This window comes from Penicillium soppii (assembly GCF_028829465.1).
Source record: "Penicillium soppii strain IBT 18220 chromosome Unknown utg000006l, whole genome shotgun sequence".
Taxonomy (NCBI): Eukaryota; Fungi; Ascomycota; class Eurotiomycetes; order Eurotiales; family Aspergillaceae; genus Penicillium; species Penicillium soppii.
The window spans coordinates 4,111,489-4,127,639 of NW_026643236.1; the positions used below are offsets into that span (position 1 = coordinate 4,111,489).

Below are 16,151 nucleotides of genomic sequence, written 5' to 3' on the forward strand. Positions count from 1 at the left end.
TTGGATACAAAACAAAATACGTAGCCTGGGTGAAAGCAACAAAATGCACCATATAATCATTAATGTGCACCAATCAAGAGATCTCTGTACCTGTTGAGATCCTCTCCGCCGATTGAACAGACTCTGGTCTATGCTGGTTGTCAGCCTTGGTGGTCTCATCCAGACTGCGGCGAGGATTCAACTCCTTTTGGTAAACAGATTTCTCGACATCCTTCAGACCCGCTCCAGTAGGGTCTCTTCGAATGAGGAAACCCTGGACACGCGCATCGTTGGAGTTCATTTGTTTGACAGTACTCTCTCTGCGGCCATGTAAAAAGCGCGCGGACTCTTCATTCACCTCGCGCAAGCGATCTTCGTAGCCGGTGTTCAGCTTTCCGATCCAAGATGCTTGAAGAGCGCCCCCAAACAACACCAGAAGAATTACAAGCCGTGTGAAGGTGCGCTGGTCGACAACATGTTGCTGCGGGCCATGGTGGCGGTTATTCCATCGCTCCCAGTCCTCCCACGTAGCATTTGCATAGATACTGGGTCCACCAGAATCCCATGCGGCTGTTGTCTCCGGTACCATGTGGCTCCAGCCAGCGCCACTTTGATCATAGGCTGCTCGCTTGCTAGGATCGGATAGAAGCTCATGTGCATCTACCACAATTCGGTAGCGGTGCAATCGAGTCTCCTCCGTCAACTGTTGAAAGAGTGGATGATCATGTAAGGGTCGGTCCGGGTGATAAATCTTCACGAGGTCATAGTAGTGTCTTTTCGAGTACGGAGCGCCGCGGGGTAGGTTTAAGACGTCATATGGAGTGAGGGATGAAGCGTTGGGCCATGAGTAATCTTGGTGCGGAAAATTCGAGGCAGTAGCATAAGTTTTGCTTGTATATGCGGTCTGCGGTCCACGATCTGGAAAGATATTGGTGCTATAGCGAAACAGTGGTAAGGCTGCAGTTGGATTTAGCAGCTGCAAACCTCGGCCACAAATCTGGTTGGCTCTCTTCAACATGGTCACATGGTTTTAATTCAAAGAGAGCCCGGTACAAGTCCCCGATTCGCTCTCTTAGTGAAGTTGTATTGATTGGGGAGTGAAAGGGTTGTTGTCCGCTCGCTGGCGCAGACCGGCTTCGGAACTGGTCACGTGTAGCTGTAGGAGCTCGATCAAAGATCTAGGACACAATTACTTCAAGCTCTACACATTTCTCATCCTTGTGTTTATTTATACATAAAAAAATGACTGGGTCTAGCGATGAACGCCACGAACGCCGGCGGCGCTCTGTAACCTCACCCTCCGATCCCAACCGCGAGCGTCGGCGACAAGATGCACCCAAAGACGACTACCCCTCAAGCTCAAGACGGCGTGACGAAGATCGTCGGAATTCTCGCCGAGACAACCCCCGACACAGGTCATCCCGCAGTCCACACGAAAGGACTAGCGGCCGAAGTGACCGCGATCGGCCCAGACACGAGCGCAGAGAACGATCAAGTTCGGCGGGCGATGATCGCCGCAGACACAGACACAGCAGCCACCGACACCGCGATACCCGCCGTGAAGATGAGGGACGGTCATCTCGGAGGCATCGTGATGTGCGATCACGCTCTCGCTCTCCGCGGAAATCACGCAGCCCTCCAGCACGAGCATTAGAACGAAGCGGCCCGCTACCCTCACAAAGCGACGCCTTCACGGTTGTGGCCAACCCTTCAGATGCACTTGCGCCCGAAAAGCAAAAACCAAACTTCAAATCTACAGGTAGATTGGCAGCGGAAAGCAACACTGTTCAAGTCGATGGCGGTGGAGGAATCGTCTTGAAATACCATGAGCCTCCAGAGGCACGCAAGCCACCGTCCAAGGAAGCTTGGCGTATTTACGTGTTCAAGGGGAAAGACTTGCTGGAAACGGTCGAATTGGTGGAGCGCAGTTGCTGGTTGATCGGCCGAGAGCGAATGGTGGTAGATTTCCCTCTCGATCATCCCAGTTGCTCGAAGCAGCATGCTGTGTTGCAATTCCGGTTTGTTGAGAAGCGCAATGAATTTGGTGATCGCATCGGCAAGGTCAAGCCCTATATTCTTGATCTCGAGAGTGCAAACGGCTCTAGTGTCAATGGAGAGGCGATCCCCGCTGGTCGCTACGTTGAAGTTATGGACAAGGATGTAATTCGCTTTGGACTAAGCTCGCGCGAGTACGTGCTCATGTTACCCCCAGTTTGAGCGCCTTTCTTCAAACTCGGCAAGTTTCTCAGCAAGCATTGGAAAATATACCTCAATGTATTAAATGAGCATCATGAAAATAATAATACAAGTCGCAAGTATAAGTCATGCAACCTCGGAAACGCTATTATTGGACATAGAAGATTCGATTGAATCAAAGGCTGTGTTTAGCCTCCTTGGCCTTGCCCTCAATTTCGCCCGCTGCTTCCTTTGTCTTTCCCTTGGCCTCGCCCAATGCCTCTTCAGCCTTGCCCTTGCCCTTGCCTGCATACTCAGCGGCCTCGCCCTTCAATTCCCCGGACTTTGCCTTCGCTTGCTGAGCCCCAGTGCCAACAGCTTCCTTGATCACATTTGCAGCTTGTTCTGTTAAAAGATGCACGTTAGCATCAGGCTGTTGTTGAAGTGAGTTCATAGAAGTGGCATCACAACTTACCACCCTTGTCAATGCCCTTGACGGCGGCATCAGAAACGGTTCGATCGGCTTTTTTGAGTGTCTCCTTAGTCGCGTCGACAGGTCCCTTGTTGCATGGTGCGGTAGCAGAGATAGATCGGATTGCCTGGAAACCAGGAGCAGTTTGAATTGCCACTCTAGTTCTCAGGAGAGGAGCGAAGCGTGCGGCAGACATGGTTGTAGAAATAGATAAAGAATATTGTATGTAGAAGATTGATAGCCGGAATTGATCGATTTATTTGAAATGAGATAAAATCTTTAATGGATTCGCTTTGATGTACAAAATCAAGCTATTAAATAATGTTTCCAAAATCCCAGCTAATGATAAATACTGGTTTGTACTTGGTCGCCTCCTACTAGTAGTTGGCACTGACGACGTCATCAGTATGTAGTCCATTTCTTACGTCGATTCACGTCAGTTTTGGTTCTGGGTAGGTTTCCTCTAGTTCTTGGTCGCAATTGGTCACAGACTTTCTTTTGAAAGCAGGTTTTGAATCAACTACTTAAGTAGTACTATATAGTTTTTTGGTCATATGTAGTGGAAATAGTGGAAATCTGACTACGACCATTGTATTTGTAGTCGATAACGGCCATCAAGCATAACCTTAATCTAATGGAATTTGCTGTACCCCACAGTCCACAGCTGTATTCACCTTCCCTTAATTATTATGTCAAAATGTAGCTATAGTATCTCCTTGCGCTAATTTCACGACTGACTTACCCAAAGTAGACATCCATGGATCACAGCTCCCGGGGCCCCTGTCTTACCAACATGACTCAGCCACTTCTGCACGGGGCCCCGGACTTCTGGTAAGCGGCTTTGACCCGAGTAGTATATAGAAATAATCGTCCAGTATAGATTGGTAACTCATTATGCTATGATCGTGAATAGTAATCATTAAAGCAAAATACATATATCAAAGCCCTGAGTAAACCAACCCAATGTGGGCAACGATACATCTGAAGGTTTCAGACACAGTTTACGATACAATAGCACAAAGTATCAATTGATGCTAGGATATATCAGGAGAAGCATGCACTTTCTGTAACAATGGGAATGGGAGCCTAAACCAATTTGAATAATGAACCTTGCGGCTTAAAGAAATTCAATTAAATGTACCTAGGTAGCCGTCGCGAGTTGTCTCGTATATGAATAAGCACTAACTGTTTCAGGCTATAGGCCCAACTCGGTTCCATGGTCTCAAAGCCTATAGAGTCTAGCGTGGTGTCAAAGCCAAAAAAAAAATCGCGTGGCCGCTCTGACCCTGCTCGGAGTTGCGGACGAAATGCGCGGAATTTGGGATGATTGTAGTCTTTTTATTAGGCCCGTGACCATGACTCTTGAATTGTTATTTCTCCTGCCTTTTCTTTCGGCTGTCCGAGTTCTCTTCCTCTTATACTTAGGACATAACTATAGATTCATTCAAATTTGTTCACAGAGTACATTCTGCTGCATAGCGGTCTCGATACGTTTTTCTTCTTGGGGATTCCTAGTCTTCAATAACGATTAACAGATGGAGCCTACGAATTCACCCAACCATGTCGCCGTTTCCGAGCAAGAGAAGGAAAGGAGAATAAGCGCCACTCCGTCTATGCCAGATGAAAAGACAGACGTACTTGTTCAGACGGCAACGGCTGAGCCCGACAATCAACACCCCTCACTCAAGGCTTCCACTACACGAGAGGACGGGACAGAGTACCCAACAGGTCTCAAACTAGCGTTGATTGCACTGGCGTTATGTTTGAGTGTGTTCCTTGTCGCACTTGGTATGTTTTCCTTGTCCTTTAACTTTTAATTTTAAGCTTGGTTGGCTGGCTAATGTGGATAACTTTTTCATGAGTTTAGATAATAGCATCATAGCTACAGCAATTCCAAAGATTACTGATCAATTCCACAGTCTTGAGGATGTTGGCTGGTATGGAAGTGGTGAGTAAAACTCCGAGAGAACTGGCCAATAGACGTGAACTGACTTGTCGGGTGTTTCATAGCCTATCTCCTTACCACCGCTTCGCTCCAGCTACTCTTTGGAAAATTCTACAGTTTCTTCAGCATCAAATGGGTCTATCTCATTGCGATTGGATTGTTCGAGGTGGGAAGTCTGATCTGTGGCGTGGCCAACAGCAGTTTGACGCTTATCATGGGCCGTGCTGTTGCTGGAATTGGTTCGGCAGGAATCTTCTCAGGTGCCCTCATCATTCTAGCCCACTCGGTTGCCCTGGAGAAGCGTCCCATGTATAGTGGCTTCATCGGAAGTATGTACGGCATTGCATCCGTAGCCGGGCCTCTGCTCGGGGGTGTTTTCACCGACAAAGTGACATGGCGCTGGTGTTTCTACATCAACCTACCTATCGGCGCTATCACTGTCGTTGTGATCGCCATCTTCTTCCCGGCTCCAAACCGCCAGATCAAGGACTCGACGTGGACAGAGCGCATCAGGAAGTTCGACCCCATCGGCACAGCTCTTTTCCTCCCTGCCATTATTTGCCTGTTGCTAGCGCTGCAATGGGGTGGCACTACTTATGCCTGGAGCAGCTGGCGCGTCATTGTCCTGTTCTGCTTCTTTGCTGTCCTCATTCTTCTCTTTGTGTTTGCCCAATGGTACCAGCAAGAATATTCCACTGTGCCACCTCGCATCTTTTTCAAGCGTACCGTTTGGTCTTCTTGCCTGTTTAGTTTTTGTCTCGGCGCTGCCTTCCTGTGCTCTGTTTACTTTTTGCCAATCTGGTTCCAGGCTGTGAAAGGTGCCAGTGCTGTCAACTCCGGCATCATGAATCTTCCCATGTTGATTGCAGTCGTGGTTCTCTCTGTCTTTTCGGGAATCATCGTTACAGTCGTTGGCTATTATACACCTTTCATGATCATCGGCTCTGTGTTCATCTCTATTGGCTACGGTCTCATGACCATGTTTCATCCAGATACCCCCAAAGCCGTTTGGATCGGTTATCAAATTATCGCGGGTGCTGGTGTCGGCTTTGGCATGCAACAGCCTATGATTGCTGTCCAGGTCGTCCTTGATATTGCTGATGTACCTACAGGCACGGCTATCATTGTTTTTGCCCAGACGCTTGGGGGTGCCCTCTTTGTTTCCATTGGAAACAACGTTTTCAGCAACAAACTTGTGCAATATCTCGCCGAATATGCCCCGAACTTGGATACAGCTTTGATTCTCCGGACTGGCGCCACAAGCGTCCAGAGTGTCGTCGATAAGGCTGATTTGCCGGGCCTTATACTTGCATACAGTGATGCAATCACACAAACATTCATGGTTTGTGCAGCCGTTGCCTCAATCAGTATCCTTGGTGCTGCAATTGTGGAGTGGAAGAGCGTCAAGGGTAAAAACCTTGCTGCAGCAGGTGCCGCCTGATCTACTAAGCCCATTCTCTCATCCTGTTCATTGGTGGCCTTCCAATATAATCCCCACTTAACGTATAAAGTAATAGAATCTACTATAGATAAACAAACAATTCAACTCGGTTCATATCAAGCTTGCAGATTTGATTTGTAAGAAAGAATTTAAATGAAGATCTAAATGAAGCACAGTAGTATAGCAAACAATGAAATGAACATGTAGTTATTGAGGTGTGAGCGGAAATAAAGATCTTCCCAAATAGGAAAGTCACTTACCTTCCTAGGGTATAAATAACCCCAGCTTTCCCTTCCCTACCTTTTCTTCTCTTTTCTTCTTCAACTGCCCCGGGCCTGGGCTTAGCCCTCCCTGTGGATGAAGAATATTCACCTCTGCACCCAATGTCAAGTTGAAGGTGCGAGTCGAATTGTAGTCCTATGGTCAAACAAGTTCCGTGCGAGTCGGCAAGTGAGCCAAGTCACAGGGAGACGTTCCGAAGCTCATGAATTCGCGCAGTCACCTATGGAATAAATTAGTGGTTGTATCGTTGTTTCATTTTGTCTTTATCTAAAAATGTGTGTTGTATATGCCTGTTCATCATAAAGCTGCTCTTATCAGCCGACCTTGGAATATAACAGCCAAGATTATGTAAAATCACGGGAAAGGAGAATCAAATAACTTCTTGAAGGCATCATCATCCTTCAATATTGTAGCAGCTTATATTTGTGTGTTGAGAACACTGGGCCTGGGCTATCGTCGGTGGGTTCTTGAAAATGATAAAGCCAACAGCACTATCGCGGGGTCGTAGAACCTTTTTGCTTCCGTGTGTTTAACTCATGGAGGGAAGTGAGTCATGGTTTAATGGAAATAGATTTGTTGAAGTATCAAGTGATACACTAAATCTAAATACATATAGGTTCTAAGGACAGTGTTTTGTCGCAACTGCGAACGGTAAGCAGACATAAGAGAACAGATTTCGCAGACGGATGCGACCATTGGATGGAGCTCCCAGATGATCAGCGGCTCATTCCAAAAGTCCACAACTACTGAGATGTTAGGGTGGCTGACTTGACGCAAGGGTCTTTGATGGAATTGATCCATTGGCATGCTGAGGTACTTAATTGCCTTTTCCCTACCAGTTCGATCAAGTCAGTCTAAGCTGCGTGTGCAAACTCAACGACCTGGCTGTGCCCGCCAGGCCCCAGCATTACCCTGCTGTTGCTGCGGTTGCCATCTCGTTTGGGAACCACTGAGCTGTTGGCGCCAGGCACCGGTGTCACCCTGCTGTTGCTGCGGCTGCCATCCCGTTTGGTAGCCACCAGGCTGCTGACGCCAGACTCCGGTGTCACCCTGCTGTTGCCGCGGCTGCCATCCCGTTTGGGAACCACCAGGCTGCTGACGCCAGGCTCCGGTGTCACCCTGCTGTTGCTGCGGCTGCCATCCCGTTTGGTAGCCACCAGGCTGCTGACGCCAGGCTCCAGTATCACCCTGCTGTTGCTGCGGTTGCCATCCCGTTTGGTATCCACCAGGCTGCTGACGCCAGGCTCCAGTGTCGCCCTGCTGTTGCTGCGGCTGCCCCTCTGTCTGCCGACCAGGCTGCTCATGCTCAGTACCCTGGTGGATGGTCTGGTCAGGAATCTGACCAGAGGTTCCAGTGTTGAAGTGCTCTGTCTTTCCAGGGTTCGGGCCGACAGTCCCAATATCTGGTTGCTGGTGGAATGTGGAGCCATCGCATACGACTCCATCAGGGGTAAGTTGGCAACCCTTTCCGTAAGATTCTGTGGGACAGAACTGGAATTCCATGCATTCACCGGAGGCAATTGCACAGTGTTTTCCATTAAACTTTTGCTTAGGAGGACAACGAGGCTCCACCACGGACACACAATCTTGGTTGATCTTATCATGCTTGGTGCCAGGTGGGCATTGAGGGACCTCGTAAGCGCTGCACTTACTACCGTTGAACTGGAATCCTTCGGGGCATTGGGGATCAACGTTTGAGATACAGCTCTCTCCGTCGAGGTGGGTTCCGTCGGGGCAATAAGGCTTTCCGCTCACGCATGCCTTGCCATTGAATCCAAATTCTCCACAATCGGGTTTGGCGCCGGAGATGCAATGACCGTCCTTGAGGACAAATCCCTCCTCGCAATGCTCTTCAACGATGCGAGTGCACTTTCCTCCCTTCCAGAGGAAGTTTTCGGGGCACTTGGGACCTTCCACACTTTCACAGCGCCCATTTGCAAAACGCTGGGTTGGAGCGCAGCTAGGTGTACCGTAGACGCAGTTTCCACCCTGAAGCTTGGTATTTGGTGGACATTGAGGAGCCGTGGAAGTAAGACACGATCCATCGTCATTGGGCACAGACCCTTGGGGACACTGGGGTGTTGTCTTCGATACACATCGAGTGCCATCAAATCCGGCATCCTCCTTGCATTTTGGCTGGCTTGCAGTGATGCAATCGTCACCCTTGTGGATCCCCTCGTGACACTCGGCGCGACCTGTGACCACACACTGCTTGCCATCCCATTTAGCCGTTTCATCACAAGTTGGCTCAGCATAGCTAATGCATTTGTTGCCTTCCATATTGGTATGAGGGGGGCAGGAAGGAGGTCCGTGAAGCACACAGTCGGCGCCGACCAAGACTGTCCCTTGCGGGCATTCGGCCTTCGCCACGAGAGTGCATTGATTGCCGTCAAGATAGGAATCTTGAGGGCATTGCGCGGGAATCTTGCAGAACACAGCGAGTTTTTTCCAGCTTGAAATTCGGTGGGCAGTGTGGCTGGGGGTTGGAATGCTTCTCACAGCGGTTGTTGATCGCAGGGCTTCCATCAGGACACTTGCCGTCGATGACCTTTGCAGAGCAAAGCTTTCCATCCCAGGTCATGTTAGCTGGGCAACAGCGCGAAGTACCGTCGGCTTTGTCAGTGGAAAGTGTTGTACCAGGCTCACACTGGAACTGGCCATCGTAGATACATTTGTTATCGACCAACTCAGTATCGGGTGGACATTGGGGCTTGTCAACAATAACACATGATTGGGACTTAGGGCTGAATTTACTGCCATCACGGCACTGAGGTCCAGTGCCCGAGATACATTGCCCGTTTTGAGGAGTAGCTTGGTCCGGGCAGCCTGGAACTTGTTCAGATATGCATCGTGTGCCAGTGACATCGAAGAAAGTATCCTTAGGACATCCAGGGGGCTTTTCATCGATACAGACACCATTCATGAGTCTGGCTCCATCCGGACACTTAGGTCCAATGAGCGAGGCACAAGACTTTCCGTTGAAGTGCTCACCGTCAGGACAGACAGGAGGGCTCTGGGATACGCAAATGTTGTTTTGCAAAAGATATCCAGGCCCACACTTGGCAATCCCTTCAAGAACACAGTGATCGCCACTTGGGATAGTTCCGCGCTCGCAATTAGGGGGCTTGGTCGTAACACAGAGGCCGTTTTTCAGCTCATATCCCTTATCGCAAGATGGGGTGGTGTGGAAGATACACTTGTCTCCAACGCGAGAGCTGCCATCAGGGCAGATGGGAGCACCCAGCGTACACCCTTGGCCATCAAACTCTGTGCCAGAGGGACAACATTTCACATGCCCAGAAGTCTGGTCGGTGGTGGGCACAATGTCATCGAGGGTATACTTTCGGAGGGCAGTTTGGCCAGGGGTAATGAGCTGAGCATGAGAGACAGAAACGGTAAATAACACAGTGAGAGCGGTCTGAATCTTCTTCATGATGCTCTAGAGAGATTTGAATGACTGTAAGAGAATTCATTGTGGGGTAATATAGCCAAGTACTTATATTCACGTTCTATTTTGCTTTTGCAACAATGGCCTTGGTTGGTGTCCAAGGTCTGTCGTCTTGTGATGTCAACAACGACCTCCTTTTGCCGTACAGGTACCCGGCAGGTTGTCTACCACGGAGTTATTGGATCTGGGAAGGGATACAACAAATGCTCTGTTGCATCTAGGCCAAACGCACAGGACAATTGGGAAGTAGAATAAACAGAAAAAAGGATTATTGGCAATTCCATGCCATTCAAAATCCCTCATGGGTCATAAGAACCATAGCTGATGCAGTGGCGTCAGCTAGATTACCCCAGCATTGCAGGTTTTATGCATGTTTGCCGATCAACAAAAGAGAAGGGAACTCGGTCGAGCTCGGCTCTAGAGGTTGGTGTAACGTTGCCTTACTCTTTTCTTTTTTTCCCTTCATTCATGCCCTTATTATGCTTGTGCAGACGCAGGCTTGGAGCACACAGGTCATGCAGGGGGTGGGTCTCAGTGACTCCACAGAAATAGAGATCGTGTTCATGTTCGAGATGATTGTAGTGAAAGATAGCAGTATATCACTGGTTGAAACAATCTATATAGATACTTAGATCCATCTGATATGTGGATATGTTTAAAGACAATATATAATTTCAACGTGGGATTCTCATGGTAAAAGATCTACGCAATTCATAAAAAAGAAAAGCTCCCAAAAAGGAAAGAGTGTTGTGTAACGGGACGGCCCAGTCCAGGTGGGGTTTCCCGGCCCTAGTAGCCAATCATGAGCAATTTCCCCAGACAATACATGCCGGCATTGCATATCTGATCGATAGATCTGCATGGTAATCAGCTCAGCCCCCAGCGATCATTGATTGAAGTTAATCCGAGGATTCGCACCCACCGTAGACCGATATCTAAGTATGAGTAATATTAGCATGTATTTCGGTTGATTTTATGCGTACCACTGGCTTTGCGACATCACACTGCAGCAGCTTCAGCTTGAGTTGACACATATTGACGTTCACCGTTTAACCCATGTACACCGTTAATTGAATTGAGAAATATGAGAACCATCGAACTTTGGCTCTTAGCTCTGAGGTTGGAATCAAGTAGGGAGGATCTTGAGCTGTTGAGAACAAGATACTGTAGCGGCTAGCGAATATCGAGAGATGATGTTCGCAAGACCTTCCATCTTTCTCGAACAAGTCCAATAATCAGAACATTTGTCAGATTGCGGTGTAGTACATTTGACGGCGTGCAATATTCAATATCTGGGGCCCACACCACGATCATCTGGCATGGAATAAAAGTAGTTTTTGATTGGTTTGTAACAAATTTAGCAAGAGAACGACTCGATGTCATGCTCGAGCTGACTCCGATGCTGGCGAGCTATGTATGCAGCTCTGGCTGTGAGGGGCCCTTGAGCTGACTGATTGCTCTTATTATTCTGGCAGATCATTGCGACGAACGGCATAATTTCTCTGCTCGGCATGTATCATGTAGGCTTTGAGGGATTTATGATGAATAGTGACCCTCTTCACTGAATCTATTGGTAACAAAGGTCAACTTGTATGATCATCCTACCGATGCCTACGAGGATATCCCAATAGAGAACCAATGGAAAGAATGTTTTGTTACCCCGCTGGTAAGAATAAATTCAATTTAGGGGCTATTGAAAGCAGTGGCGAGCTGAGACATGCTTCACCCGCAGCATAGCTGCAATATTGGTGAGATCAACTGCAGGATTTCCTAGTGTGATTCTCAACAAAAAGACAACGTAACGCGAAGGAGGCAACTTAGGAAGCGAAGAAACCTATAAATACCTAGATCTTTCCCAATTTAATCTTCCATCTCCATCCTCATCTCACTTGATCAGCTCCAATCAACAAGAAGCCATTCCAAACATTTCAACGTTCCAACGAAAACAATAAATTCTGTACGCTCAGCCATTGAAGCTTTCGATGACTCAATACTGATTGTCAGGGTAGATCCGCCGCAATGAAGTTCTCTGTCGCCACTCTCGCTGTGCTCGCCACTGCTGTGACTGCTCAATACGGCCAGGGTCAGAACCAATATGGCCAGGGTCAGGGCCAGAACCAATACGGTCAACAGCCCCAGCAATACCAGCCCTTCCCTCCCCAGCAGCAGCAGTACAGTGGTGGATACTCCGCCCCTTCCCAGCAGCAGAACAAGTACTCGCCGGCCGAGTACCAGGAATGGCACCAGTGTGTTGATCAATTCCTTGACGGTTTCAACGTCGGACACGAGGGCAGCAAGGCAGGCTGTTCCTACTGGACCTGTATTGAAGGTGTCGCCACCAAGTACGGACGTGGAGGTGTTCTTGCTACCGCTGGTAACATTGTCAGCAAAGCCTGTGCCGCTTCTGGCATTATTCCTGTATGGACACTCTCTATCATATGGATTACACGATCACTAACATCTAATTAGAACTGGCTTTAAGTTTCAGATTGGAACGAATGGACAGAAAGAGCACCAGATCCCAATTTATCAGCGTATATAGGGTGCTATCATTTATGACAAAAGGCTGACCTGGTTTCTGTGCTCTTCTTCATCATGTTGGTGGCCTTGGTGTGGGTTTTTGTCAGATGAAATTGTCTGTTTTCCCTATACCCTCGTGTGAATACAGAGGCTATCTCTATGTCAGTCACTTAATCAAAATATACATTTTTTCCATCCCTATTTTTCTTTTTTCCTTATTAGATACACTTGTACGCAGTAGCAGTCACTCACGTTTGAAGTACGCAATTGAAGGTCATAATCACATGCCAAGGTTCAAGCCAACCGGCTTATCGGATGATAACCCTAAAATATCGGCTAACCGAATTCGAGTTAGCGCCCCCGTTAACCCCAGATAAGCAGCGGAGAACATCAAGTCCATGTTGACTTCACATTATCACCACGGGAAATTCCACGCTCTATATAATGCCGACAAAGAGACGAGTATTATCATGCCAGCCATGCCGACGTTTGAAAACCCGATGTGAGGTTCCTCCTGGGTCAAAACAATGTGCTCGGTGCATATCTCTGAGGTGCGCAGTTCAATAAAGTTCCATCATTTTAGCACATGTCTGACACTAAATAGACTTCAATGTTCTCTCCCTGCCACATCTGCCATTCCGAGTCAGAATGAATCACAGATTGGCAGACAAGAGAGGATCTCCAGCCAGCATATTGACTGTCATTGTTCAAAAAGGTAATCCTTATCTCACCTTGTATAAACAATGGCCCGGGTAACAAGCTGATGAATCCAAGGCTTGATGCCATTGAGGCTTCAATTTCTGAGATGAAGCAGTTGCTTAAGTCCCACCTTCTCGGAGACACCCAGCCCGCAATAAAAAGGCCTACAATTGATATTCCGGGAGGGAACAATGAATCGAACACCGCGAAAGATACCAATGATAGTGAACATGATATGGTCGTGTCTCCAAACACAGATACTAAAGCAACGATTGAAGTCCAGCCTGCGCCAATCACAGTTGTCCGTCACGTTGGGAGTTTGATCACGGAGCCCGTGACAATCGGAGAAAACGACTCGCTCTTGGGACATATGACCGAGATGGGTGTGGACTCGCAAAACTTTTCTGGGGTTTTCCAACATGGATTTGAGCAAATAGCTTCATGGTATCCTTTTCCACATGAGACACTGACAGATCTCAAACGAGATCATCCGCTGCTCTTCGCAATGTGTCTGCTAGCAGGCATTCGAGCAACCGAGGGTCTTAATCGCTCTGATCTCCATACCACGCTTCATGCACTGGTCAAAACTCACTTGGGGAAGAAGACCTTAGATACACCTATCGATCTCTCTACCATCCACGCCATGCTGATCTTCAGCGCTTGGAGCTTTGGACCTCTTATACCTGGTGGTAGATACATTGATAGCTGGCTGATGAGCAGTACAACCATTACTCATTGCATGCTAAGCTTTCCCCTACCTGAGCTTAGCTCTCTCACTGGGTTTTATGATCAAACAAGCCGCAACATGTGCAGAATGTGGATACAGGCATCGCTGGTACACTTGAAGTATGCATCCATTGGCCTCAACCTGATAAGCGTTCTCTTCATGCGAATATTAATGCTGACATTTTCTAAGATTTGCCATTGGAACAGGTCGACCATCTGTGGTTGGGTGCGAGCGTCTTCATCAGTGGACGGAAATTGTCAAATACCCTGGGTTTGAGCCATTCGACCATCTTATTGCAGCAGAGCTCAAGCTTTATATCAATCTCTACGAAGCAATCTATCAACCTGTTAGCTCGGTTAGCAAAGCCTGGGATATGGTCAACAGGTGGGGACGCAACTTTCTCACAGGTAAGCAGGCTTGTTCTGTAAACGTGTTGATACTAAAATTCTAAACACAGACGGTAACACTATACTGAGATGGGCCCATTCTTGCGCCTCTCTCATCTTGTCTCGATGGGAGCTAGCAAAGCAGGATCAATCCATATCTCCGAACTCGCCAAATCGCAGTGGACACATAAACAGATTGACTGAAACGGTCATTCGGCATGCTAAACTGGTGCTGGAAGATATTCTCGTGCTTGGTTCCTCCAATACTGCATTTGTTAGACCGACATACGACTACCTCCTTGCTGCATATGCGGGCGTCACTTTAGCAGAATATTGCTCAAGTATACCGGACGTGCACGCAACATATACGTTGATGGAGAATGTTCGGACACAGGCCAGAATCCCTAGAAGTATAGAGGGGGTATTCAGTTGGGCAACGAACGTTGTGCGAAAGAAAGCCAGGGATCTTTTGGATTCAACTGTGTCGATCAATGTTGATGACAACTTTTATTCATATCCACTGTCCGTCGCAGAATGGGCACCGTTTCGTTTTATTGATTCAATGCCTGCGGCTGAATGGGATGGAATGAACGGGTCTATGCAACACTTCTAAGAGCTATATAAATCCCAAATTCTGAGGCAATAGTATTTGTTTGATGGCAGACATTTAATACAAGTTTGTTCGAAACTATCGGCTTTCCATTCATGTGTTGGTGGTTTTGACTGTAGCAAGCTCAAGTCTTTTTCGGTGCCACTGATAACGAAGTTAGAAATGAGCAGTAAAAGCATAAAAAAGGAATATATTTACCTGTCCACAAGAGATAGGTTCATAAAGCGCAGGGTGCGCTTCGTCGACACACGAGGGCACAACCTTGCAGACTGAATCCGGATTGAACCCCAGGAAGAAGGGCATAGAGTATCGGGAGGTAGACTGACGGTTATAAACCCTATGCACGGTTGATTTAAACCTATTATTTGAGAGACGCTGCAAGAAATCTCCAATATTGACCACCAGGGTTCCCGGTATGGGTCGAGCATCCAACCACTCATCACTGGCAGAAAGAACCTGCAATCCCCCAGACATATCTTGCCACAGCAGAGTGATGCACTGGATATCAGTATGTGAGCCAATGCCGACATCGATATTTCCATTGTTTTTCTTCAGCATATCGGCTGGCGTGGCAGGATAGTGGACGTAGAGCCCATCTGCACCAGGGGTTGTGGTAACCGAATCAAAGTAGTCTTCCGGCATGTCTAACGAAAGAGCAAAGATGCGAATCATCTTACGTGCGAGCGCGAGGCGGGACTGATAAAATTCAATTGTTGTTTCACGGAATCCTGGGAGATGATTTGTTCCGCTCCATGGAAAGTTGATTTCGACGATATCAGAGAATCGCCTGCCCGAGTCGGCGAGAACCTTTTCTGGGTCAGAAATAGTTGGATCGTTTTTGGAATTGTAGCGGATTGAGAACGTTTCTTTACGATCTGGATAACTGTTAGCTTTTTGTTAATACGCCATGTTTAGTGGGGGCTGTTCACCTAGTGTCTCTGTTTTATTAATTTGGGTAGTTCCAAGCCCATGCCACCCTTCTGAGACCGCTGACCTCTTACTCGATGCGAGCTCTTTTGCTTCATCGGATTGGGCGAAAAAGGCTTGTGCTTGGGACAAAGCTCTTTGAATAAGCTCTTCTGGGATCCCATGGTTTTCGATGTAAAAAAAGCCTGTATTCTCGGCTGCTGTCCTAATTTTGGATGCGATGATCTTCCTCGCTTCTAGATCTCCATCAATAGAAGATAAGTCAATGACCGGGATTTCATTATCGGTAGGAGGACGCGGGGGCGCAGTTGATACCCGACGGAAATCTGGACCGCTGAGGGTGAGCAATTCAATATGGGTATACTCGACTTCGGTCGCCATGGTCCTTGCGAGATATAGAAGTAATACTAATGCGAGGCATAGGAAATATATTTAGGGTGATTTCCCCCCGCAATGGAGCAATAGAAACTCCAGATTGGGTGATATCTTCGATCCCACCGCTAACCGTCGGAGAAAAAGACGGGAATCAGCGGACAAAGT

General features: G+C 47.8%; 9 protein-coding genes across 9 annotated transcripts; 4 read left to right on the forward strand and 5 right to left on the reverse strand.

Annotated features, from left to right (window-relative positions):
- Positions 1-73: 73 nt before the first annotated feature.
- On the reverse strand, positions 74-997 carry N7529_008938 (J domain-containing protein; the record flags this gene model as incomplete). The annotated part of the gene is made up of 1 exon (XM_057244465.1): positions 74-997. One exon carries the CDS (start codon positions 995-997, stop codon positions 74-76), a length of 924 nt encoding a protein of 307 aa, XP_057096003.1.
- A 224-nt stretch (positions 998-1,221) lies between these two features.
- N7529_008939 (putative FHA domain protein SNIP1) lies at positions 1,222-2,196 on the forward strand (the record flags this gene model as incomplete). Its single annotated transcript, XM_057244466.1, has 1 exon — positions 1,222-2,196. One exon carries the CDS (start codon positions 1,222-1,224, stop codon positions 2,194-2,196), a length of 975 nt encoding a protein of 324 aa, XP_057096004.1.
- Positions 2,197-2,350: 154 nt separating this feature from the next.
- Positions 2,351-2,822, reverse strand: N7529_008940 (uncharacterized protein; the record flags this gene model as incomplete). Its single annotated transcript, XM_057244467.1, has 2 exons — positions 2,351-2,559; positions 2,630-2,822. The coding sequence occupies 2 exons, from the start codon at positions 2,820-2,822 to the stop codon at positions 2,351-2,353; spliced, it is 402 nt and encodes a 133-aa protein (XP_057096005.1).
- Positions 2,823-4,161: 1,339 nt separating this feature from the next.
- N7529_008941 (MDR family MFS transporter) lies at positions 4,162-6,012 on the forward strand (the record flags this gene model as incomplete). Its single annotated transcript, XM_057244468.1, has 3 exons — positions 4,162-4,414; positions 4,494-4,574; positions 4,637-6,012. 3 exons carry the CDS (start codon positions 4,162-4,164, stop codon positions 6,010-6,012), a joined length of 1,710 nt encoding a protein of 569 aa, XP_057096006.1.
- Positions 6,013-7,167: 1,155 nt separating this feature from the next.
- Positions 7,168-8,574, reverse strand: N7529_008942 (uncharacterized protein; the record flags this gene model as incomplete). Its single annotated transcript, XM_057244469.1, has 1 exon — positions 7,168-8,574. One exon carries the CDS (start codon positions 8,572-8,574, stop codon positions 7,168-7,170), a length of 1,407 nt encoding a protein of 468 aa, XP_057096007.1.
- A 109-nt stretch (positions 8,575-8,683) lies between these two features.
- Positions 8,684-9,727, reverse strand: N7529_008943 (uncharacterized protein; the record flags this gene model as incomplete). The annotated part of the gene is made up of 1 exon (XM_057244470.1): positions 8,684-9,727. The coding sequence occupies one exon, from the start codon at positions 9,725-9,727 to the stop codon at positions 8,684-8,686; it is 1,044 nt and encodes a 347-aa protein (XP_057096008.1).
- Positions 9,728-11,761: 2,034 nt separating this feature from the next.
- N7529_008944 (uncharacterized protein) lies at positions 11,762-12,223 on the forward strand (the record flags this gene model as incomplete). The annotated part of the gene is made up of 2 exons (XM_057244471.1): positions 11,762-12,160; positions 12,212-12,223. The coding sequence occupies 2 exons, from the start codon at positions 11,762-11,764 to the stop codon at positions 12,221-12,223; spliced, it is 411 nt and encodes a 136-aa protein (XP_057096009.1).
- An 802-nt stretch (positions 12,224-13,025) lies between these two features.
- Positions 13,026-14,687, forward strand: N7529_008945 (transcriptional regulator family TF; the record flags this gene model as incomplete). Its single annotated transcript, XM_057244472.1, has 3 exons — positions 13,026-13,807; positions 13,878-14,095; positions 14,146-14,687. The coding sequence occupies 3 exons, from the start codon at positions 13,026-13,028 to the stop codon at positions 14,685-14,687; spliced, it is 1,542 nt and encodes a 513-aa protein (XP_057096010.1).
- A 90-nt stretch (positions 14,688-14,777) lies between these two features.
- On the reverse strand, positions 14,778-15,992 carry N7529_008946 (isopenicillin N synthase family dioxygenase; the record flags this gene model as incomplete). The annotated part of the gene is made up of 3 exons (XM_057244473.1): positions 14,778-14,828; positions 14,883-15,559; positions 15,614-15,992. The coding sequence occupies 3 exons, from the start codon at positions 15,990-15,992 to the stop codon at positions 14,778-14,780; spliced, it is 1,107 nt and encodes a 368-aa protein (XP_057096011.1).
- Between the last annotated feature and the right edge of the window lie 159 nt (positions 15,993-16,151).